General features: G+C 56.2%; 1 protein-coding gene across 11 annotated transcripts in view; it reads left to right on the top strand.

Annotated features, from left to right (window-relative positions):
• CUX1 (cut like homeobox 1) overlaps positions 1 to 24,744 on the top strand; it is a 371,021-nt gene that overhangs the window by 291,016 nt on the left and 55,261 nt on the right. For 4 of the 11 annotated variants that reach the window (XM_079944244.1, XM_079944243.1, XM_079944242.1 and 1 more), the window contains exons 12-20: positions 5,171 to 5,229; positions 8,760 to 8,808; positions 9,527 to 9,623; positions 10,626 to 11,297; positions 12,478 to 12,543; positions 13,842 to 13,943; positions 15,358 to 16,196; positions 18,452 to 18,617; positions 19,152 to 19,208. In XM_079944244.1, coding sequence (XP_079800370.1) covers positions 5,171 to 5,229; positions 8,760 to 8,808; positions 9,527 to 9,623; positions 10,626 to 11,297; positions 12,478 to 12,543; positions 13,842 to 13,943; positions 15,358 to 16,196; positions 18,452 to 18,617; positions 19,152 to 19,208 — 2,107 coding nt within the window. The remainder of the gene's footprint in view (positions 1 to 5,170; positions 5,230 to 8,759; positions 8,809 to 9,526; positions 9,624 to 10,625; positions 11,298 to 12,477; positions 12,544 to 13,841; positions 13,944 to 15,357; positions 16,197 to 18,451; positions 18,618 to 19,151; positions 19,209 to 24,744) is intronic. The other 7 variants (XM_079944241.1, XM_079944240.1, XM_079944249.1 and 4 more) reach the window with 2 other exon arrangements.

Genomic DNA, 24,744 nt, shown 5'->3' with positions numbered 1-24,744 from the left:
CTTGACCGCGTTTTAACGAGCATCTCATCATCGTCTCAGTGTGTGAAGCTCCGACATCCACGTTCCGTTGGTCGCTTGCCGCGGGTGGGCATGATGATAATCGCTGTCTCGGGGAGGGGGTGCCAGCCAGCCCGTGGCTGTAGCGGGGAGGCCTGTGTGTCCTTCCATGGCCCCTGCCCTCCCTGGACGGCACGAGTGAGTTTTAACGTCACACATCCCGGTATCAGAGAGCCCGGGAGCCGAGCCTCCCTGAGCCTCGTCCTGGCTGCATCTTGAAGGCACTGTGAGCACAGATTGAAGGAAGCCATCTGTGCAATTGAAGGAAGCAGTGAGCCTTCCACGGGGAGGAGGGGGGTGAAGGGGGCCCCGGGAAGGGAGGCAGCAGCGGAGATGCCCCAGAGGGAAGAAACCGAGGGCCTCTTCCCTCTGGGGCATCGTGCTAGAGGCCTCAAGACCAGTTATCTGCATTGAGGTCACAAGTAAATCGCTGCAAACCGGTGGGCGTTACTGGAAATGCTTCAGGGAGCTAATTGTGGGAACCTACGGTGAATCCTCTTAGACACACGTGCCCCTGGTCACTGGGTGAGTAAATCTAGATACTCACCTGCAGGTGATCCCCAGCTTGTGGCCCACTTAGCCAACCATACAGTGTCCAAGTAGCTGAAATACTGAGCCAGGACCTTCCTGGACGATGGTGGCACGATTCCGTGAGAAGGAGCTGCTCCCGTCCGCCCTGTGCCTGGGTCACAGTTCATGGAGGCTGGAGGTGACTTGTGATGGGGTTGCCACACAGGGGTCCCCCTTGTGTCTCCAGAGCCGCACTTCTCCAGCTGGCAGCAAGGCCTCCAATGTCATGGTCACTCTCCCCACCCCCTGGCCTGGGGGCGGGGGGGGTCTCCCCTTTTTGTCTTGCGTTCTCAGCCTCCCCGTAGTGCACGCACAGCGCCCACCTTGGGCGTCCCTGGGCTTCTCCCCCAGGCCAGCCTCAGCAGATCCTAAATTTACGTAACTGCCACCTCTCACCAAGGAACAGTGGAGACCTGAGGGGGTCCCCGTTCAGGTGAAAAGGAGGGGCACGCTGCCTAGTTCCAGACCCTAGAGAGGCAGAGTCAACCTCAGACCCCTGCCCGGACCAGGGAGCCCAGTCACACCCGCTGGGTTCTGACTGGTGGCCCCTCAGCCCCGGGGTCCACGTCAGGGTGAGGGGTCACACACCGATGCCCCTAACCTGAGCTGTGGGTCTTCAGACAGCACTGCCGAAAGCCTGGCTCCGATTATCCCAGAGGAAGAAGACAGAGCTGCCTGTAAGCCGCAACAGTCGCCTCTCCGGCCCCGTCCGTTGTGTGGCAAAGGCGTGTTGCTACCTTGACCCCTTGCTGTGCAACCTGGAGGACGAGGTCTTTCGAGGGTCTTTGCATTAGTCTCTGTGCCAGAGGTCCCTTAAGTTGGTAGCCCTAGGCCCCATGTTATAACTTGACTAAGACAGATATCTTTTATAAATTCAGTACCTAATTTGCTGCACACCAAAATGCTTTGCATTTTAAATTAAATTACCTCATTATTTGAGTCGTAGCCAGGATTTTAAGAACTTCAGATAGATAATGCTTCTAGCAATTCAAGAAACGTTTGATGAGCTCCTACTAAGTCTGGAACCACATACGTGCTCTATAGTATTAAACGTGTGTGATTAACATATCATAAAACCACCGTGTTTGAGGGGTGCTGGCAGCCTGCACTTGTGCATCCGACATTTCCTCACCACTGTCCTCTGGAAACCCTTCTTCTTACTCTTCCCCCCTTCCCATATGAGGAGCGTGGGGCCCGACAGCCTAAGCCCGTCACCCAGGGTCACAGCAAAGTGGGACTGAGCTCGAAGCCCAGCTCCACCCTAGACCTTTCCTCCCCTCTCTATACAAGGTCAGAGTGGGTTCCTTTACAAGAGCCCCTTTTCAGGAAGGCGACCCGCCTGCCGGATTCTGCATTCATGGCGCAGGATGTGGGGCTGCCTTTCCTGCCATCGGCATCAGACAGCCAGAGCTGCTCTGGGCCTCCGTCCTCCTCCATGGATCTGCCAAAGAGCCGCAGGGACGCTCGGAGGTGGCAGACTGGGCTGTGGAGAACTTCGTAAATGGAGCGCCTGGATCGAGGACCACAGAGTGTCTTCAGAACCCTTTCGTCGTATTCAGTACCACCCACCAGGGATGAAGTAGTCATAACTACAGTAATAACAGTCACCATCGTTACTGAGTGCTCTTCCACAGGCTAAGCACTCAGTATTGCAGTTGGGGCTCTTGTCTCTGCACGTTCCACATCCACGGACTCGGAGGGCCAAGTGCCCTGCGCCATTCTGTGTAAGGGGCTAGAGCATCTGCAGACTTGGTACCACAGGGATCCTGGAGCCAGATCCGCCTCACTGCTTCCTGCACTTGCTCTGGGCAGCCTCGGGCTCTGCCACGGCCTTTGGTGCAGACCCCCTGTGGGTTTTTTTTTTCTTTGTTTCTCTGGACGGACAGACAGATGCTCTGCAGACGTGTCGCGATAACTGGATAAGATGACGTGTGAGGTGCGGAGCCGGGCCTGGGATCTAGGAGCACCTGCTGCCCTTTCCGGGCAGGACCTCCTGAAACCAGACGTTACGGGCGCCCAGCAAGGAGTTTCTGGCCAAAGAACAGAGCTGAGGGCACTTGGGCTCTTGCCTGTGTGGGCCCACGCCGCCTGCCTCCTGCCCCGGCCCACCCCCAGCCTGCCGCCACACGCGGGGTCCTGAGACGGCGCTCCGCTGGGAGCTCGGTGGGGACGGGCTTTGTGAGGCGCCCCCCGCCAGGCCCCCGTCCAGGTGTCTGCTCCACAGAGGTTTGCAGCCGCCATGTTGATTTCTTCCTGACTATGCTGCCCCCCAGGCAGATGGCAGAAATTTCAGTGGAAGCTGTTTGGTTCTCAGTGAAAACTCATATTTAACCAGACAGATTCCAGCCCGAAAACCTTATGATCTGGGCTGATCGAAGGCCTGCAGCCGTGCTCTCAGGGAACCCGCAGCAGGACCTGGCAGCGACAGTGGTCCCGCATCGAAGGCCCCTCGGCGCCAGCTTCTGCACCGGCTCCTTGTCTCGTGCCCCTTCGCTCAGTACTCGGAGGTCACCGGCCTTCCCGTCTCACAGATGAGCCGCTGACTGACGTGCCCAAAGGGCCCGGCTCGTGAGTGACAGAGCTGACTCCAGGTTCTGGGCCGTGCCAGGTCCAGAAGCTTCGTGTCTGCCGTTCTTCCTGCCCGTCTCCTGTTCTCTGAACGTGACCACTTTTTATGCGCGCTCCGTGCGCAGCGTCAGTGAGTCCCACCCTCCGAAGGTGCTTTGCGTCCCGGCAGCGCTGGGCAATCTTGTGTTAGGAAAGGCTTCCCACTCTCCGACCACAGGGAGGAGAATGAAAGAATCGTGTCTTCATGAGCACCTTCTCAGCATCTTTTGTCGGAAAATGAGTGCATGCTACCCTGTTTGATTATGAGGAGAAACCATTGTAATACAGGCAAGAGGTCTTAAAAAGGAACTAGGGCAGAGCAATTCTACACAATGGGAAACACACACACAAGAAACCGCCAGCAAAGGCAAAAGGAAAAGACGGGCTAAATGGGGCCACGTGGGATTCAGGTGGGAATCTTCTCCCCAAATTCTAGAATGTTCTCAGCCAGCTGTAAACTGTGATCATAGACGTGGCTGGTCAAGTAGAGCCTAAAAAGGTAACTAGAAGCCCTGGGGATGGGAAGGGCCTGTTGATTCAAGAATCGGAATTTGCTCGCCCCAGGCTTGGAAGGATGCTAAAGGGGCAGGACCCCCTGCTGGCTGAGGCTTTGCGTTTTATGTCAAGCTGTCTTCCTTCCCACAAAGAACTCCTTTGGTGGAGGGGGGAAGGGCAAAAACAAACTAGGCCAAAAGCACCTTCAGAGAAGGAGGCACCCTCTGCCGCCCACTCTACAGCAAAGGCTCTTCCTGGCAAGAAGGCCCCGCAGGGCTCCGGGCACAAACAGCCACGTGGGTACCACGTGAGCTCACAGAGGTGAATGGAGCACAGCAGAGCATCACCGCACCTGGGAAGCTTGCCAGAGGGCCCCTGACCTTCCCTCTGAAGGGCATTCTAGGGTCAGGGAGTCAGCCATGCCCAGCCGTGGCCCTGCTGGCCAGGGTGCCCTGCCAGGGCCCTCCCTGCAGGACCATCTGTCGGAGAAAGCAGTGACCACCCAGCGGACCAGCCTCCGCTGCTAAAATCCCCCGCGTCTGGGGGGACCCCTCCAGAAATACAAACGCATTTTCCCTGGTGCCTATCTGATGCTGACCTCAGTGACAAAAGGGCCGTATCTCTTATCAGCAGGGTCCCACCAAAGGTGTTGACAACTAACCGTACGGGTCAGCTGGCCTCACGTAGTTTGTGAAAAGCCACACGCTGCTTTTCAAACACCAGGAGAGCGTCTCTTCATCCTGTTGGCCATTTTGTGGGATTTCATACAAAATGGCCTTTTCGTAGTTCGGTTTTCCACTTCTGTAAAGCTTTTTCCTTCTACTTTCATTGGGGTTTATGTTACAACCTTACGGTTGCCGTGCGTGTGTGTGTGTGTGTGTGTGTGTGTGTGTGTGTGTGTGGTGTGCACGCACGCCTGTGCCCACTCAACATCAGGCAACGAGCAAAGGACAAGGGACGACTCCACAGTTGTCACCTTTCACTGTGCATGTCTGGGCTCCCTCGGGGCTGCTGGATGCTTTACAGGGGACGTAGTCAGTGAAGGGTCTTAGCCCATTGGGGCTGCCATGACGGGATACCAGAGACCAGGGCATGTAAACAGCAGACACTTCTGTTTCTCACAGTTCTGAAGCTGGAAGTCCAAGATGAGGCTCCAGCATTTTCTGTGTACGTTGAGGGCTCCCTTCTTGGTTCACAGACTGCCGTCTTCCCGCTGCGTCCTCACGTGGCCCCGAGAAGGGCCTCTCAGGGGTCTCTTTTAAGTCACTAATTCCAGTCATGACCTCGACACCTCCCAATAGCGCCACCTCCTGATGCCATCACCGTGTTGGGGGTTAGGATCTCAACATTGGAATTTGTGGGGACACCACATTCGGTCCATGGCAAAGCCCAGCACCCTTCTTCAGACACGACCACTAATAAAATCCCTCTCTGTTTTCAGCAACTGGAAGAAAAACTCAAAGGACAGGCTGACTATGAAGAGGTGAAGAAAGAGCTAAAGTAAGTTTGGAGATGCAGCTCGGCCATTCACGAGCCAGGGCTCGTTGGGGCCATGTACTAAGGAAACCCCGTGTCAGCGAGGGGGCAGCTGCGGGGCCCCTGGCTCAGGCTCCACCACGGGGCCACATCCGGGGCTACTCGCCGTGGCGGGTGTTTGCACTCAGGCCTGTGCCTGAATTCTTTGGACTTTTTATGGAACTCTGTGCATAAAAGTCACCAGTCTGCACGGAATCAGGGGAGATACTGCCTTTGTAGGAAATATAAAATACGAGCTTACTTTTTAGCTGTAAGTCCCCCAAACAGAAGGAGAACAGAGCAAGGAAACATTTTCCAGTTGAGGCCTCACGCCTCCCTGGCTTAAACTATGGGACTTTGATCCCCCGGCCTCCACCCGAGAGGCAGCAGCTGAAAGCTTGTCACCCTTTGGAGCTGATGCTCACGTTCCCACGCTTAGAAGCTCCCTCCTCGGGCCCCGGCGCCCAGCCTGACCCTCCCGCCTCAAACTCCTTCCCCTGAGCTGCCCTTGGCCCGCCTAGAGCTCACGGGCAGTGCCCCGACAGTGCACACGGCCGCCCCTTGCCCTCCCTCGCCTCGAAGAGTCTCACCCGAGCTGCCCTCTCCTCCCCAGCCAGGTTGGCAAACACTGCAGAGGGGTCCCTGGGCCTGGGTCCCTGCAGGCTCCGGGCCTCTCCCCTGCTGCTGGCCGCCTCTGCTTCCCGGGGGCCTTGCCACGCCCTTGGCATACCCTTCTGCCCCCAGCTGCACCCCGACCCCTCAGCAGACCCCCCAGTGCTCTGCCTGACGGAGGGGACAGACGCCCGCGGCTCCCGGAGCCCCTGCCTCGAAACGACTCCTCTGGTCTCGGCTTCTCCCTCCCGTCTCTCCAGGCTGACCCCGCCACGCTGGTCCCTTCCTTCCTACTCCTCCCATCAGCTCGTTTCGCTCTTGCTGACATTTTTAATTTCTCCTTTTAAAATAAGCCTACACCCACTCCCCATGCTGTTCTTCGGATTCTTAATTCCATTCCCTCGGGTTTGCTAAAAAAGCCCACGTGAAGGCCTCTTCGACCTTCTCGCCCCCTGCGTCAGCAGCCTCCTCCCTGGCGGGGTGACTCCCGGGGGCTCCACTCACTTCTCTCCCCGAGCATCCTCACCCCCCTGACACAGCGGGCCTCTGCACGCCTCCTTGGACACCCCCTCAACTCTCTGCAGGTCCAGCTTCTTTGAGCTCTGTCCTCTCCCCCACCGCATTTCCGGGAGGTATATTTTTTACTTCTCTACCCGCCTCCTCATCCCTTTCCCTCTTCTTCCCGCCTCAAAAGAAAAAAAAAAAAGGGCTTCCCTGGTGGCGCAGTGGTTGAGAGTCCACCTGCCAGTGCAGGGGACACAGGTTCGTGCCCCGGTCCAGGAAGATCCCATATGCCGCGGAGTGGCTGGGCCCGTGAGCCATGGCCGCTGGGCCTGCGCATCCGGAGCCTGTGCTCTGCAATGGGAGAGGCCACAACAGTGAGCAAAAAAAAACGAAAACAAAAACAATGTGTGCCCTCCCTAGTGTTGAATCGAAAAAACTGACTTGAAGGCCTTCTCCGGAGCCCCCGCCCTTCCCAGGCTGAGGCCAGGCCCACACCCCCTCCTCTGAGCTCACCTCTCTCACCGAGAACCAAGGCTTCTTGGCCCCAGGCTGCTCCCTCCCAGGTCCGCCTGCCCAGCCACTCGCCGGCCCTCACCCTCTCCCAGGACAGCCGCCCATATTCCTGCCAGGGCTTCTGCTACATCTGCCCAACACGGCCCCAGCGCAGCCCCATTCAGGTGGCTCTTCTGCTAGAAGGTGTCCCTGGCTTCCCAGTTCCTGGTGATCCACACGCCCTCTGGATGCACGCCAGCGCCCGTTCCGTCCCATCTCTTCCCCTGAGGTCCCCACCGTGCCCCACCCCAGGAGTCTGTAAAGCATTCTGCTCCTTCAAGGCCCTTCACAAACACTGACATCTCATGAGACACACCCGTCTCCTGCCCGGGTTTTCTCCCGCTGGTGCTGTTTGGATTTTGTCTTCCACCCAGAATCACTGTAGGGTCCCTGAGGATGAGAAGTGGTTCTGAGTCTGCACAGCACCAGGCACGTAGTAGGCTGTCGGTAAACTTGGTGAATAAATGAAGAGAGGGCTTCCCTGGTGGCGCAGTGGTTGAGGGTCCGCCTGCCGATGCAGGGGACGTGGGTTCGTGCCCCGGTCCGGGAAGATCCCACATGCCGCGGAGCGGCTGGGCCCGTGAGCCATGGCCACTGAGCCTGCGCGTCTGGAGCCTGTGCTCTGCCGCGGGAGAGGCCACAACAGTGAGAGGCCCGTGTACCGCAAAAAAATAAAATAAATAAATGAAGAGACACTGATGTTTTCAGTATAAATTCAGACGCACTTAGTCTTTTCTTACATGATCCTAAAGAGGCCCTCAGACAAGAATATAGCTGCAAACAATGTGACAGCCACAAAGAAAAGACAGGCTTGTCCAGACTGCTCGCCTCTTCTCTCCTGGCTGATGCAGTGCGGCCCGAGGCTCTTATGATTCTTGGTAGCAGCTCATCATAAAACAGAATTATGAGCTCCTCGTTCCCGTTTTGTTAGTTTACACGACAGGGGCCACTACAAAGATACAACCACAGGGGAGCTAAGAGCGGTCGGCTCCTCACTGAACCTCCCGGGGGCCGTGGCACAGAGAGCCCCCTGGGCCCTGGGCACGCTGTGCTCTCCGGATGGCACTGCCATTGATCTTGTAGAAGGGCCGAGGCTAGAGTCCCAGCTGGGAGAGTGCAGGAGGCCCGGTGCCCGGGATGGAAGCTGCCCACTTTCTCACCTTCCCGCCTCGAGCGTGAGGGGAACGCCTGGGCTCCTTGGGGCCACATGGACCCACAGGAAGAAAGGAGTGTCCACGTGTGCGGAACGCTGTGAACAGCAGTCCTGGGCACCCGCGCTCACTCAGCTCTCGGACTTGTTGACACAGGCCGAGACCGGAGCAGTTTCCATGGTAAGGAGAACAAAGGAGACGTGAGCCCTCGCGCCCACACCTTGGTAGTGGCTCCTTCCCCAGCCTGGGCTGCAGACGGTCCGCTGCCGCCTTTGAGCCACCCAGCGGTGGGACCTCGCTCCTGGCCCATCCCCGGGCGGCAGCGGCCAGGGGCATCGGTTCCTCTCCCCGGCTTCCTCGTTACAGCTTTTTCAGCCCTTCTCAGCTTTACAAATACATTCCACTTGCAGCAGTGTTACGTCTGCGTTCAACTTAACTTTAAAATTATACTCTGAACAGACCTGGTGTGATTCCATATGGAATGATTTACATGCTGGGCAAGAAACTTTCGCTGGCCAACTGCTAGTCGAATAGTTATTCCAGAGACGCTATCAGATGATAAAGCTGCCAGGGAAGTTGTTAAAGTTGTCAGCTCCTCGGTTCCTGGAGAGCAGGAAGCGGTGACGTGGCCGCTCGTTAGCGCGGCTGCCCCCAAAGGTCCGAGCAGGGCTAACGGCTCTGTCTTGCTCTCCGCAGCATCCTGAAGTCCATGGAGTTTGCTCCGGCCGAGGGAGCTGGGACGCAGGTACATGGTCTCCCTTTGCTTTCCGTGTGCGTGAGCATCCGCGTCACTGCTTCGCCGTCGCGGTGTTTCTCCTCAAGGATATTTCGCCAAGTTAAAGCAAATTATCTTTAACTTAAAAGGGGCAAGAAGAGAAAAGTTAGTGTCTTTGAAACTGGTAACCGCATTCACGTGAAATTGCAATTTAACTTGGGCAGGTCCTGAGAACGTGGGTACAAACGATTTCAGGTTGTGTTAAACGAGCAGCCCCAAGTGGACTGACTGACTTAGGAATTTTTATTAGCTACTGCCTCACGTGGACAAGAAACGGGCAAGATGACAATGGCGCACGGTAACCCAGCGGCCAGTTAAAATTTTCAGTCATCACGTGGAAGCCCGCTCCCGATGCCCAGAAGGCAGCCTCTGACTCTGGGTGGCTGGCGCCCAAAAGCGATCCCCTTTGCAGGCCTTCCTGACAGGTCTGTGACTCCCTTGCCTAACAAAGCAGAGGTCTAGATGCGCGGATTTGGGTACAGAAGAGGGAACGATGAGCTGTCTGGAAGCTGTGTGAGCCTAGAAAGAGAGAAATTACTTCAGCCGGAATGAGTTATCTCAGAAAGGAGCTCGAGTGTTCTCCACGTGCGTGGAGCATCTTCGGGGAGAGGGCGGGCGGTGGTCAGGTCAGAGCCGGGATCCTGGGGGTCCGGCGGCCCCGCAGTGAGCCCCGCTCTGCCCCGTCTAGGACTCATCCAGGCCCCTGGAGGTACTCCTGCTGGAGAAGAACCGCTCGCTGCAGTCCGAGAACGCCGCGCTGCGCATCTCCAACAGCGACCTGAGTGGTAGGTTGACAGGGTCTCGCGTCCGCTTGGCCCCTCCCGGGGTCGAGGAAGAAGAAGACGAACCGTGAGTCTGGGCCGATGCATGGCGGGCGTCACCGGGCGATGAGAACCTTGACTAACGAGTGTCCGTCTCCTCCTCACCCCCCACCCGCCCCCACCCGCTCCGAGACGGTCCAGGCGAGGCGCGAGGCCGCAGGGCGTCTGCGGAGCGCAGGCAGGGCCGTGCTGCGGGAGAGCCCACGCGGGCGCTCGCTCGCGGACGGTGGCTTTTCTGGTCTCTTCTTGGTTGTGCGGCCTCTCCCGTGGTGTTTCCGGGGCTGCTTCCAGGGCCAGGCCCTGCCCTTCCCGGCTCAGTGGAGCTTTTCTTCCTTTGTCAGGTTTTCCTTGGGAACGCCTCCCCCATCCTTAGCCTTTCTTTGCTCGTCCCGAAGTGGTGGCGTCACTGACTGCTTCGGGTTTGGCAGCTGGTAAAGCGTTTAAGAGTGTCTCGGGCTCCGATGATATTTCATTCTTAAAATGTGCGTGCCTTCGATCGAGCGGACTCGGTGCGGTGCGTTCGCCTCAGAGCAAGTGGTGTGAGAATCCGCGGGTCCCAAAATGTCAGTGTTTGCTGCTCCTCAGGTGGGGCCCTTCTGGTTATAGCTCAAACGCTAGAGGCCCGATGAGAGGCCCGCGACCTGCCGACTCTTTACTGTGTGTGGTACCGGCTCCTTGTCACGTTAGGAGTTTGAGTCTATGTCAAGGGGAACTCTCCAGGCTGCAACGTACAAGAAAGGTGCAAACATGAAATGCATGTTGCTTGTTTCCGGGGGGCCTCGTTTGGCTAATTTAAAAATTCAATTGAAAAACAAACCAACACACCTCATTGGCCCTTGTTAAAAAAAAAAAAAAAAATCTGCACTTTTTTTTTTTCCCTTTTGCGGGGCAAACTTTGCATCCTGGTCTTGGTTTTTTTTCCCTTTTGAATCCCCCATAATGCATTATGTTTGCCCTTCCTTGTAGGGTCAGCCAGGAGAAAAGGGAAAGACCAGCCTGAGAGTCGGCGTCCTGGACCTTTGCCGGCCTCCCCTCCTTCTCAGTTGCCCCGCAACACGGGGGAGCAGGCTTCCAATACTAATGGTACACACCAGTTCTCACCAGCGGGGTTAACGCAAGACTTTTTCAGCTCATCCCTGGCAAGCCCCAGCCTGCCCCTGGCTTCTACGGGAAAATTTGCACTAAACTCTCTCCTCCAACGACAGCTAATGCAGTCCTTCTACTCCAAGGCCATGCAGGAAGCAGGAAGCACAAGCATGATTTTTTCAACAGGTCCATACAGCACAAACTCCATATCTTCCCAAAGTCCATTACAACAAAGCCCAGATGTAAATGGCATGGCCCCGTCTCCCAGCCAGTCAGAAAGTGCTGGGAGCGTCTCCGAGGGCGAGGAGATGGACACTGCAGAAATCGCCCGGCAGGTGAAAGAGCAGCTCATCAAGCACAACATCGGGCAGCGCATTTTCGGACACTACGTCCTGGGACTGTCCCAAGGGTCCGTGAGTGAGATTCTGGCCCGGCCCAAGCCGTGGAATAAACTGACGGTGCGCGGCAAGGAGCCGTTTCACAAGATGAAGCAGTTCCTCTCGGACGAGCAGAACATCCTGGCTCTTCGCAGCATCCAAGGCAGACAAAGAGGTGAGAGACTCATGGGTTGGTGCCCATGCGTGAGCCCGTCATGGAGAGGTGTGCGTGTGTGTGTGTGTGTGTGTGTGTGTGTGTGTGTGTGTGTGTGTGAGATGAGACATCTGTTGTGCATCACACATCAGGTACAGCTCTCAGTCCTGCCATTGCCGGAGCTCAGGGCCGAGGGGCATGAGCTAAGGCTGTTAGACTTGGTGGGGGGGGGGGGGGTCTGGCCTCTGAAAATCGTTCAGCACCTCACACGTAGTAGACTCGCTATTTCAGTACCACGTACTGAGTCGGAGGGAATTACCTCACGCTCGACGTTCTGATGCGTTTCGTGTCCAGCGATCCTTCCGGCCTTAGGTGCCGGCCTCACGTGGGGAGGGGCCCGTGGGTACCACCCGGCCCTAGAGCAGCAGCATTGGCCGGGGGCGGTCCTCACGCAACGCTGGGTCCACGCGGAGGGCAAGCCGACCACGTGCGCCCCCCTCCTCCCTCCGCACCAGCGGGAGCGAGGCCCAGGGTCACAGTCCCCGTGTTTACGTCCAGCTGGCGATCTGTCTAGCGTTACCGGCGAAACATGCCTGCCTTGAGTAAAATACATGAACGTTGCATTAAAACACGCTTCCTACCCCCCCCCCGCCCGCCCATAAAAAGATAAAAAGTCCGTCCAGTCCCTAACTGCCAGAACTCCTTCCCTCTTTAACGACAGGGGATCCTTCTGCTAAGTCAGCAGCGATAGAGGAAGGGGCTCTTCTCAGACGCACTGGAGATGTAGACTCGGAGAAGGGAGACGCTTCAAACGGCGTCCATGCGCACGAAGGGCACCGAGGCTCTCACGGCGATGTTAGCCGAAATTGACTGTCTCTGCATGATTTATGCGAGCTTTGTTCCGGGGCTGGTGGGCGATCCGCTTGGCGGCCCTGCTCCCTCCGTTTGACCCCCGTGGCGCTGGTGCCGCAGGCCGCCACCTAGGTCCATCTGATCCCCTTTGGTGGCAGAGCCGTGGCCTCTGTGAGCCGGTCAGCCAGGGAAGGGCCTCTCCAAAGTTTCTCGTGACTCCCAAGTGGCACAGGCAGCCCTGAGCCCTCTCTGTAGTGACAGCGGCTCAGATTTCATATCACGCAGCCCATAACGTCAACAGCACCATCCCCCTGATTGTTTTGTTCTTACCACACTTGTTTTTCAACAGAGAATCCAGGCCAGAGCCTGAACAGACTATTTCAGGAGGTACCGAAACGAAGAAATGGGTCTGAAGGTATGTCGCAGGCAGGTGTTTTTCTTTGCAGTTAGTAACCTAGGAAGCAGCATGTCCTTAGCTGTGTATTTGGGTTAAAACTGTACAGTGTGATTCTGGCCTGGAACCTGATGGAAAAACAGAGCTAGTAAGTATAAAACAAAGCACGGGTTCAAGTACGCACGGCCCCTTCCCCCTGCGCTGCCCGCGCTCTACCGAGCGCAGGAGGGGGCGGCACCACTAAGATGAGCCCCAAAACGCGAATCCCACACCCGCCCCCCTCTTAGATTCAAATTACGCCTTTCCCCATTTCCCAAGAAGCAGGTGAAAGAGTAATTTGTTGCTCTGAGAAGAATCAGGTGACTGAGTCAGATGAGATACTGCTGCTTCCTTGTACCTTCCCTGAACTCTGAAATGTGTCGAGGGCATGACAGAGGGGACAGATCCCAGATGGAACCTGCTCGCCAGCCCCCGTGGCACTCCTCGGAGTCGCAGCTTCGATGGGGTTTTGTCCCGGTGGCTTGCCTGTTTTTAAATGGTTCAATGTGGCGGTTCACACTGAGTGAGGGAGTGACCGATTCAAACGCGTGGACGGCTTCCGGGAAGAACCGGGCCAGCCCCCGGGCCGTAGTAGCTTCAGCGCATCTGTGCACGCGGCTGCGCGGCGGAGCATCACCATGTGACCGAAAGACGGGATTCTTGTCCTTTAGGCATGTCCGCAGGCCTCTCTCCTTGTTCATAAATTTTAAAAAGATAGTATGTGATAAGAGACCCGAAAATGTTAACTTAAGCCTTCAGCCTCTTCACCTTGTACGAGCAAACGATAGCGAGAGAATCAGCCTCCACCCCTTGCCCTCTCTGCCCATTTTTCTGTTCTGGAATAGTGTCCTCAAGGACACGTACAAAGCCTTGAACGTAGTCCCAAGCCAGAGCAGCTGCTGGAGTTGTTTTTAAATGACTCACAAACCAAGCGTTGCCTTTTAATCCTTCATCTTTTTTCTCATACCGGATTAAATGATTCGCTCTCCCTGGTCCCACCCCACGGGTGACGTCCAGCTTGGGTAATGTGAGAGCTTGTCCCGCTGGCCGAGCACTGTCTGACTCGGTGGAGTCAGCGGGAAGCCCTTCCTGCCCCGGGGCCGCGGTACCTGCTGTGGAGTTGCATGCACAGCAGGTACAGGTAAACGGGAGGCCACGCCTGCCTCCGTGTCGTCACCGGCCTCCGCTCGGCCGCTGGTTATCAGAATGACGTCTTTGTGCAGCCCTGAGTCTTGTTCCAGGTGTGGGTCTGATGTCGTTGGTGTGGCTTCTCCCTGCAGGTAACATCACCACCCGGATCCGAGCCTCAGAGACCGGGTCCGATGAAGCAATCAAGTCCATCCTGGAACAGGCCAAAAGGGAGCTGCAAGTACAGAAAACCGGTACGGAGTCCAGGCCTTCGACCGCTGTTCTCCACACTTAGTTGAAGGAATTGTCATGAGCGTTCTGGTCGGCAGTAATTAACTTTGTTAAAAAAAAAAAAAAATAGAATGTATGTTTTCAAGCCTTTAGGCAAGCACAGAGGGGAGCAGGTCTGTGTGATGTCTATTTTGCTAATAGTTACCATTCTAGGTCATTCCCTAGCATTGACTCAAGAATGTACCCCTGGCCTAGAATCTCCATGACTTAAATTAGCAAGTACTTTGTATCAGATTCCCTTTTTTTTTTGCGGTACACGGGCCTCTCACTGTTGTGGCCTCTCCCGTTGCGGCGGGGCACAGGTTCCGGACACGCAGCCTCAGTGGCCATGGCTCACGGGCCCAGCCGCTCCGCGGCACGTGGGATCTTCCCGGACCGGGGCACGAACCCACGTCCCCTGCATTGGCAGGCGGACTCTAAACCACTGCGCCACCAGGGAAGCCCCCAGATTCCCTTTTTTAAATGCAACACAGGCTTTTGCTACTTGGATATATACTGACCACAGCTGCTTTATGGAAGAGACGTTGCCAGAGAGGAGCAGGAAGTGTTAAAGGGTGGATGGCCCCACCTCTGCAGTCAGTCGGCTTCAGGAATCGGCCCTCATAGCCCCCTGAGAGCTGCCTTGTGTAAGAGAACACCCACATTTCAGCTTTCCTGCAGCTGAACTTTGCTTGAGAGGCGCGCCAGGCTGTAGATTCAGCTCAGACCTTCCGCTGGAGAGGAAACCTGAGTGCTCTACCCGGGGCTCAATACAGACACACCCCTGCCCTGTGCCCACGAAGCCCCTGCTCTCTGTGGAGTCCTTCCGCCACAGACGTGGCCGCGAGGCCCCACCAGGCCTGGCTGCAGGCAGCTGTGACCGCTTAGCACCTGCCACCACCTGGTCACTCCCCTGGGTTCCTGAGCTAGGGCCTGCCCACTGCCCCACACACACACTGGCCCTCCCCCTCCCCCTCCCCCTTGGTGGCCACACCGTAGTCACCCACCCGGAAGGGGATCTGAGCTAACAAAACCACTGGAATTTTGGGATATAGCACATGAGAATGTTAAGTCTAAAGTGATCCCGGAAAGAGAGTCACAGAGCATTTGCACACGTAACCCCCCTGGCCCCGCCCCCCATCACACTCGTGATCATAACTTACCCCTTCGGCTGGTGTGTCGCGGAGGCCGTGTGGTCGCACAGCAGGCGCGTTGGCCCCTCTATCACTGCTCGGACAGGGTGCGTGAACGTTTCACGACGGGGGAAACGTTGGAAAAACAGAGCCGTGAGGTTCTCCCCAGTAACCTGCATGCGGTGGCAGGTCGGGTCAGGATGAAGTGGAGTGAAAAAGCACGGGGCGGTGCCGCCACCGTCTCACCTCTGTGTTTGCTCCGCAGCAGAGCCGGCCCAGCCTTCCTCGGCGTCCAGCAGCGGGAACTCCGACGACGCCATCCGCTCCATCCTGCAGCAGGCCCGCCGCGAGATGGAGGCCCAGCAGGCCGCCCTCGACCCCGCCTTAAAGCCAGCGCCGCTGTCCCAGACAGACATCGCCATCCTGACCCCCAAGCTAATGCCCCCCTCGCCCATGTCGTCAGTGTCCGGTTACTCTCCATTAGCCGTCTCCCTGAAGAAGCCCCCCTCGGCTCCCGACTCCAGCGCCCCCGCTCTGCCCAACCCCCCGGTCCTGAAGAAGGAGTCCCAGGACGTGCCCGGGCCAGACCTCCCGGGGGCGGCCGACTCCGCACAGGGGGTCCTCAGACACGTGAAGAGCGAGCTGGGCCGCAGCGGCGTGTGGAAAGACCACTGGTGGAGCGCCGTCCAGCCCGAGAGGAAGAGCAGCGCTCCCCCCGAAGACCCCAAGGCTGAAGAAGCCAGCGGCGGGAAAGAAAAAGGCGGCGGCGGCAGTGGCGGGCAGGCGCGGGCCGAGCGCGGCCAGCTCCAGGGCCCCTCCTCGTCAGAGTACTGGAAGGACTGGCCCAGCGCCGAGTCGCCGTACTCCCAGAGCTCAGAGCTGAGCCTCACCGGAGCCAGCCGCAGCGAGACACCCCAGAACAGCCCTCTGCCCTCCTCCCCCATCGTGCCCCTGTCGAAGCCCACCAAGCCCTCGGTCCCTCCGCTGACCCCTGAGCAGTACGAGATCTACATGTACCAGGAGGTGGACACCATCGAGCTCACCCGGCAGGTGAAGGAGAAGCTGGCCAAGAACGGCATCTGTCAGAGGATCTTCGGGGAGAAGGTAAGGGACTCGATGTGGGAGCCTGGGTCTTCCCATCTCCCTTCACTGCTTAGGACTGCGTATCTGTCTGGAGGGTGTGGCCGTCACCCACTTAGTTAACCAAGGAGCATTGTGGCTCGTCCACTCCCAAACTTCCGGGGAGGCGGGCCGGTGAACGCTCCATTTGCGGCATCCCCGTTGGGGGCCAGGTTCTGGGTGAGGCCCTCTCACCCTCCATGGTCCTTTAGACCTCTTGTCTCACACTGTGAGGGGGTGGCAAAGTCGCCATTTGACAGATGAGGAAACCGAGGCTCAGGGAAGTTAACTATGTGCCCCAAGCTAGCAGGTGACTGAATCGAGTTCTGTCCCCCCAGCCAAGTGGAGCCCAGAGGCGCCTCTGTAGGCTGTTTCGGCCAAAAGGATCTGATCTGATCACAGAGAGAGACGGCCAGCGTGCAGAGAACCAGAAGGCACTCGATAGAAATGGCAACGTAAAGTGTAGTTGTACCTCTCTCATAATTCAGAACGTGCTTGGGGCACCAGAGGGGTGAAGCAACCTGCCCAGGGATGCACAGCTAGAGGTGGCACGGGCAGAGCTGCACAGAGCCCAGGCTGTGCCCAGGACTGGCCTCGAAGACCCTTGTTTCCACATCGGCCTTCCCTGGCTCACGAAAGGCCATGGTTTGTGGATGGGCTACCAGACCCTTTCTGTTCTTGGCACTTCCTGGTCACTGAGATTCTGGATAATGGGGATTTACCAGGCCTGCAGAATATAAGATAAACGTAATACCCCGGGATAGTCTTAGATTAAACAATGAATTGCTGAGCATAATGAGAAGCGCTCCAGTCCCCTAAAAGACAGCCTCCCCGGGACTTCCCTGGTGGCGCAGTGGTTGAGAGTCCGCCTGCCAGTGCAGGGGACACGGGTTCGAGCCCTGGTCCGGGAAGATCCCACATGCCGCGGGGCAGCTAAGCCCGTGCGCCACAACTGCTGAACCTGCACTCTAGAGCCCGCGAGACACAACTACTGAAGCCTCCGCGCCTAGAGCCCGCGCTCCACAACAAGAGAAGCTGCTGCAATGAGAAGCCAGCGCACCGCCACGAAGAGTAGCCCCCGCTCGCCGCAACTAGAGAAAGCCCTCGTGCAGCAACGAAGACCCGATGCAGCAAAAAAAACAAAAGACGGCCTCCCCAAGGGCCACGTGGCTGGGTCAGCAGGGGCCTGCCCCGCACCTTCCTACCCGCCTTCCCAGGTCCTGCCTCGAGTTCCGTGTTTGCCACGTACTGTGCTGTGAATCCTCGAAACACGGTTGTGAGCTCTTTGTCCCAACTTCGCAAAAGGTGACGGGGTGAATAGAAATGAGGATGAGAATTGAAAGTCCCTTGAAATTTCTAGTTCAGCGTTGTAAAAATATCATTTGAGAACATTTAAATAGACATTTGTGCTCATGCCTTAAATTTAGCAGAGACTTAATAGCATTGAACTTGTTTGGCCCGTGAGTGCAGTTTATTCTGGAACTTGAGAACTTTTCAAAGAGTGATCGGATGCGGCCCCTAAATATCTCTGGGCTGCATCTGTGTCCTGTGGGGGGTGTTTGTGCCCATACATATGTATGGCCATATGCGAGCGTAACAAAGTCGGGGATGTACGTGCAACTTGTCGATCGTCTGCAGTGAGCTTCACTCCCAGGCTGGCTCCTTGGTTGCCACCAGCTCACCTCTGGGCCCCTACCATCGAGCAGGATGTGATCAGAGAGAGCAGACCTTTCTAAATGCCAGGCTGGCCCGGCGCCGGCAAAGGAGACGGGCGCCCGCGTCCCGCCAGCATCCGTCGCTCCTGCTCTAAAGGGGTCCTTGGCCCCCAGCACCTCGGCCTTTGCTGGCGCCACCAGGCAAAGAGCAACAGAGTTTCAGTGCTTCCTCCTCGGGCTGTCAGGACGACAACCCTGCAGGCTTGGCAGGATCGAGACCCTGGAGGGAGCCCCTCCCCTCCGTTTGCCCACCCTCCTCTCCCTGGGAGCTGAAAGCTGGGACTGTGGCCGTGGCTCCCCGTGTCAGGGCATGAGCCCACTGGTGACCTTGAAAAGCTTATCCCCCACCCCAGGCTGTTGCCACCCACCCCCAGGGGCCGGTTCCGTGCTCGGCCCCAGGAGCGCTCCCCACGTGCCACCCATCCCGACCACGCCTCCGCGTGGCCACGCGTGTACCACTAACATTCTGCGGCCTCACACCGAACCCGGGGTGCTGATGCTGTGTGTCTTTGGTCGCCATTCCAGGTGCTGGGCCTGTCCCAGGGCAGCGTCAGCGACATGCTGTCCCGGCCGAAGCCGTGGAGCAAGCTGACCCAGAAAGGCCGCGAACCCTTCATCCGGATGCAGCTCTGGCTGAACGGCGAGCTGGGCCAGGGCGTCCTGCCTGTCCAAGGACAGCAGCAAGGGCCAGGTAAGGGCAGCCCCGCCCTGGGCTGCTGCAGGCGGTGGGGGAGGGGAGCCTGTGCGGGGAGACCACCCGCCACGCTGTCAGCTGCTGCCTGAGAGCCACCCCCCTTCCTCCACCACCTGTTGCCATGGGACTGACTCAGTTTTTGGGAGAGAGAAGATTGTGCCTAGCTAATTTTATAAGCAGCAGAAAATGCGTTACCAATTAGGAAAATGCTGTTTATACATAAATATAGGTAAGAGTCAAGTAGCTAAATCAGGGCAGCAGGAAAGGAAATCAGCCAGAGGAGCAGAACGAAGGGTCTCGTGGGTGACGGCCTCCGCTGGCTCGCCAGCCAGTGGCCAGCTTTCTACCGGCAGCGCCTCGCCTGCCAGCGTGGACGCCCACCCCCCGCCCCGTTCTGGCCCTCCCCGGAAGGAGTGGGTGCCCTCCCTTGGGCCTTTGGGGCCCTTATTGCTGTGCTCCGGGTATTAGGAAGCTCTAACCCCCCCCCCAAGTTTGTTTCCTCATTTAACTGTACCCATTTCTCTCGTTTAGTCCTGCACTCCATGACGTCACTCCAGGACCCCCTGCAGCAGGGCTGCGTGAGCTCAGGTAACTAGCCATGTCCGGTGTTTTGAATGAAACATTTCCCTGCCTTTTGTGTTTTCCTCTGGTCTGTACTGGGGAGACTTGAAGGATCCCTCGTTCTGGATCCGGTGAGCTGAAAACATGGTACCCTCTAGGCAAACTGGATTCGTCGAGGTCGTAGTTTCTAACGGAGAAGGAGAGAGTCGACGGCCTAGTTCAGGTTCCTCCAGCGTTTTCTTGTTCCTCACCGTGCGCTTTCATCAGTCCGTCGGCTCCTAGGTGTGAGGCCCTGTGTTCGGGGCTGGGGGCTGAGGTCCGAGTCAGAGACGGATTCTGTGCTCAGGGGGCTTCCAGTCTCGTAGCAGGGGACAGGGGACAAGGAACGGGCATTGCAGTTCAGGGCGTGACACTCAGGAGAGCGGGACTGAGGTTGGGGTCCAGCCTGGGAGCAGGTGGTGGAGGGCCTGGAGCCCGGGCCCAGGAGCTGGGGCTGCTTCCGGCGGCATCTGAGAGCCCCGAGGCCTGGTCTTTGAGGTCACATCTCCGCCACGCGGACTCCTGGACACGGCAGCCCGGGCTGGCCCACACCCCTGATTCCTGGACCCCCTCCTTGTCCTTCCTGTGTGCCCGCCTGTGCCAGGCTTTTCCCACCCAGCTCCCAGGAGCAGCCAGCATCGTGAGCTGTTCCTCTTTTTTTCTTTCTTTATTTTTCTAAACATGTTGATTAGTCTCCACATCCCATTGATGCATTGAAAACACAAACAAAGCTAAGTGAGGAGCGTGGAGCCCGCCAGCCTGCTGGAAGTTTGACGAGGGAAAACACGTGTCGTGAGGGGAACAGCTGGGCGGCAGCGGCCTCCGCCGCCTCGGAACTCCAAACCCGCACACAGATGCAGCCAGTGCCGGGCGCCGCTAAGCTCCCGGCTGACGTTCTCTTGTGTTCGGGGTGTTCCGTCTTGAGGGGTGGAAGGCTGTATCTAGCCCAAGCTCTTGGTTCTCTTGGCTGGACCTCTAAATGGAGTGGTTGGCCCTCTGAGAAGGATCAGGTGTACTTCCTTCTCCCTGCCTTTCTGCGTTGGCCAATTTCATTAGCAGGTACTGGAGAACTTACACAGCACTGGCGCCCATTCAAAACACATTAGAGAAAATAATGGACGCGGTTGTTTGTGCTACAGTTTTGCAGACGTTTGCATGGAAAATTCTCCTTGCCTCTTGCTCTAATGGAAAGCTGGCCCCTGTTAAACTCTCCGAGTACCCGCTGCCCCATCAGTCAGGACCCAACTTGGCAGAATGTGACTAACGGTTTTTAGATCAAAACCCCTCGTTCCTAAATAAAAGGAGAAATCGCCTGCAGTCCCAGGTCGGCTGCGATGGATGCCAGAACCTTCCCCGTGTCGGAACAAATCCTTAAAGAATGGCTCTCGGCTTTCTATTGTATAGCAAACACTCGCTGCTGTGCTGCAACAGTCCTATGACAGCCACGTTTCCAACCTGGGAACAGCTCGCAGGGCTCCTCGGAGGGACGTAAGTGATGTTTGTAAGAGATCAAATTACTTTATAAAATAAGGAGATCTAAACTCTTGGGGAGCCTGCAGATTGAAGGAGGGAGGGAGGCAGGAGGCAGTGAGCCCCTGGGTACAAGTGAGTGCTGCAGAACTTTGCCCTGCTTTCTGTGAAGAGGCCCAGGCAGGCCTCTCCGTGTCATCTCCGCACGACGGGAGGTGGATGGCCGGCCTCTCACTCGACGCGCCTGTTGTGAGTCAGCAGTTGGGAAGCCATCCGTAGAAGTAATAACTATGGTGATTGTGGAGAAAGGTGGAAAACTTATTTCTTACGTTCTAGGAAAATAGAAATTTTTTTTTTTAAGTCACGATGGTAGCTAAGCGAAAATGTTTCTCTGGATCAGGAGAGACTAGAAAGTGCTTGTCAGAATGAAAAGACAGATGATCACATAGCGGCAAGACTGTGGGTGGCAGCTTTCCTTGTTTGAAATTTCTTTACTATCAGCGTTATCCGTTCAGGAGTGTTTCTAAAAATTAGAGTAGCCGTGCCTTTCGGTATGTGGAATTCAGATTTGAAAAACAGAATTCTCTTATGATGACGAGTGTTGGTAAATCAGTGGGATGAGTGACTATTGGAGACGCCGGGATCTTTGACAGCCTAGAAAATCAGTGTCTGGACTTCCCTGGCAGTTCAGCGGTTAAGACTCCGCGCTTCCAACGCAGGGGGCGCAGGCGGGGAGCTAGGATCCCGCATGCCGCGCAGTGTGGCCGAAAAAAACAGTGTCTCGGAGGAAGCATTCAGCATTGCCCCCCAAAAGACAGGGGAGCAACGCCTCTGGCCTAGGATTTCTCCGGGATTCTGATTCCCTGCTCTCGCCGTGGCTACCACGGAATCCTTCCAAGAGGCCCCCAGACCCAGAAAGATGCTCTGTCCTTGGGGCTCCATGAGGCCTCTGCCCAGGGCAGCTCAGCGTGGTGGCAGCACGTGGCTGCAGGAAGGTAATTCGGACCCTGGGTTGGTCTGTTCCTGAATATTGGTGAGAAACACTCAGTGTCTGAGAATCCAGGCTGCTGAACTGGCCCGGCCATCGGTTCAGCCTCCCAGGTGTGGAAGGACTTTGGAAGACCCACCTTCTGTCCACAGCCTCGGTCTGAGCAGAGATCGTGTGGGTCTAATGCAGGGCTCTGTGCTTAGTTTCCATGGCGATGAGGTGCCCCGGGGGTGGAGGGCCTCACTCAACTAAACAGCAAACTGCTGACACGGGACTCTGTTTTCCTCGCTAAGAATTCCTGTCTGCCTCTTTCTGCCCAGCCCTGTTGCCCTCAGCATCTCCATTTTCCTTAATGATTTCTGTGTCAAACTTGCCGATCAGGTTCATGATAAAGGAGAGAGAAACTGAAGTTTCCAGTGCCTCATCACTTTTTCCTCCTGGTGGTTGTAACCATTTCTGAACGTTCCTTTGATGATTCGAGACGTGGGGTGATGGCCTTGGACACTGAGGAGAACTGATGCCACTTTCAGTGAGTGACCCGCGCTGTTGAGGCCTTGAGGAGGAGAATGGAGGGTTCCATACCGGTCATATGAGTAACTTAAAAAAAAACAAAACCGGTTTTTAAAGGACAGAACTTCAGATCAGTTACCTGTTCCTGTATTTCCTGGTGGTCTAGTTTCACATTTTTTTTAATATCAATTTATTTATTTTTGGCTGCGTTGGCTGTCCGTTGCTGCGCGCGGGCTTTCTCTACTTGCGGCGAGCTCTTCGTTGCGGTGCCAGGGCTTCTCATTGCGGTGGCTTCTCTTGTTGCGGAGCACGGGCTCTAGGCTCGCGGGCTTACTTGCTCCGCAGCATGTGCGATCTTCCCGGACCAGGGCTCAAACCCGTGTCCCCTGCATTGGCAGGCGGATTCTTAACCACTGCACCACCAGGGAAGTCCCTCTATACACATGTTTCTGTTGGCTTCTTTCAAAGTCCCCAGTGTCTTGGGTTGTCGTTAATAATATGGCAAGACAGGTGCAGGTAGTCCTTTGGGATTGGTTCTCCGAGTCTCGCATTTGTTTGTCTCCCATCCCAGCTATCACGCATCAGCTACCCTCGCCCTGCGTAGCAGTAGCAGTGCTCAGGAGAAGCAGAGGAAGCGCTCAGAGAAGGAGAAAGGAGGGACCAAGTAAGGCTTGTTTTCTCTGAGTGTGGCCTGTGGTCATTGCTTATCAGTTAGGAGGGTGTTTCTCTTTTAAAGAAGAAAACCTTGAGATGTAGTGAAGGTGTACGTGTGTGTATCCGTGTAGGTAGTACGGAGGTACCTAGTTAGATGTGATCTACAATTGGATTTTTTTTTTCCTTTTCATTCCTTAAAGCTCATTTCATATTCATGGTTCCTTGGTGTGATTAATCTTTTTGCCCCAAGGGAAAGAAGGAGACAAGAGACAACTCCAAAGCGGGGAGAAAGAAAGGGGAAGGAACAGATTTTTCTAAATGCGACTCAGTCACTCATCACCTTATGGAGAATTGACAGGAGTTGCCCATGCGCTCAGCTTTGTAACTTTTTACTCTGGGAGCACTTCGTTACTGTAGCTCACAAGCTTCCACGCCCAGATGGATTATTGCAAGCCATACCGACGAAAGGATGGCCCAGTCTCCTCGGATTAATTATAAAATACCCAGCTTTTTCCCAGCGTGTCAGGCAGGAACTGCGGGTTCCGGAATCTTCTCCGGCTGTGGAGAATTCCATGGCTCCTCGTCACTGTTCTCACCCAGCCGACCGCCAGTTCCCTCTTGAGAAGATAGCAGCTGCGTCCCTCTCTAACGTGGGTGGTCCCACGTGTGCCCCCTCCCTGACATGAGCACCATGGGGCTGTATGCTGCACATGGCCTTACGCAGCCAGAGAGTCCCAGAGCCACAGCTCCCAGTTAGGGACAGGCCAACCTTCCTTTTTAATGTGCGGCTCTTGCTCGGTACCCATGAAATGACCAGGAGAACACGTCCACGGCTTTAGTGCTTTAAACTCGGCTTCCTTGAATAAGCAATCAGTTCCTCAGTTTTGGTGACTAAGTCAGGGTGGGGCATTTGCATAGCACATTAATAAGAAGAGGAAGGGCTGGTCGAACCCCCAGAGAATTCCGTGGCACCATCTAAAGGAGGCAGAACGCTTTGTTCAGTGCCCTAGACTAGAACTGAGTTGATTTTTTTTTTCCTTTCTTTTTTTTTCTTCTCTTTCATGGAAATACGTCAGTGAAAGTAACTATTGGTGCTGTCTGAAAAGAACTCTTCTAACTCGTCATTTATTTTGAATACCTGAAAAGATTTGTATATACATAACTGATGTATACATGGCCGTAGGCAACAGATCAAAAACAAAAGAGAATTCTGGAAAGCCACGTGTGAGCTAGGAAGCGACCCCTCCCGAGCAGGTGGCTGCTCTGCTCATCATTAGTCCTGGGGCTCAGCCTCCGCCCCCCACTCGCCGGCCATGAACTTGGCGGCCAGAAGAACCAAGTGCGCATTCCTTTCTCTCTTTCTTGGTCGTGCCCTGTACGATGGCATTTCGGTGTTACCAAGAGTGCCACGATAAAGGAGTTGTCTGTCCTAAGATCAGAAAAGTCAGGTTTCTGGAATCAGACGCAACCTACCTTAACGTTTGTCTGTCATCTAGTACATGTGGGCGCAGGCCGGTGGGGAGGCCCGTGGTGCTGAGGGCGCCCCAGGAGGTGGCTGGGCCGTGAAGGGCGAAGGGGTCAGGGCGGAGAACATTCCAGGTGGAGAGCTCTGCGGGTGCGAACGTTCATCGATGGCTGAGGACGGGGCACGTGCGGAACCTTTGAAAAAAAGCGAACATAGTAGAAGCCCCGACTTAGAGGCCTTCTGTTTTTCTTTTAAAATAACAGGAGGAAAGTAGATTACGGAGGAGTTTTGTCTTTTCTTTATGTAGAATAGGGTTCCTGTTGCCGCCTTAAGGCCCGTTATGATAAGAAAAAAAGTATGGAGATCGGGACAGAAGGGGGCCTCCTTGCTCCTTTGAGGTGCCCTCCGTCACCTGCCCCCGTGGCGGCACTGGGCCC

Source organism: Stenella coeruleoalba (assembly GCF_951394435.1).
Source record: "Stenella coeruleoalba genome assembly, chromosome: 15".
In the NCBI taxonomy this organism is placed as follows: Eukaryota; Metazoa; Chordata; class Mammalia; order Artiodactyla; family Delphinidae; genus Stenella; species Stenella coeruleoalba.
This window is presented reverse-complemented; position numbering and strand designations above follow the sequence as displayed.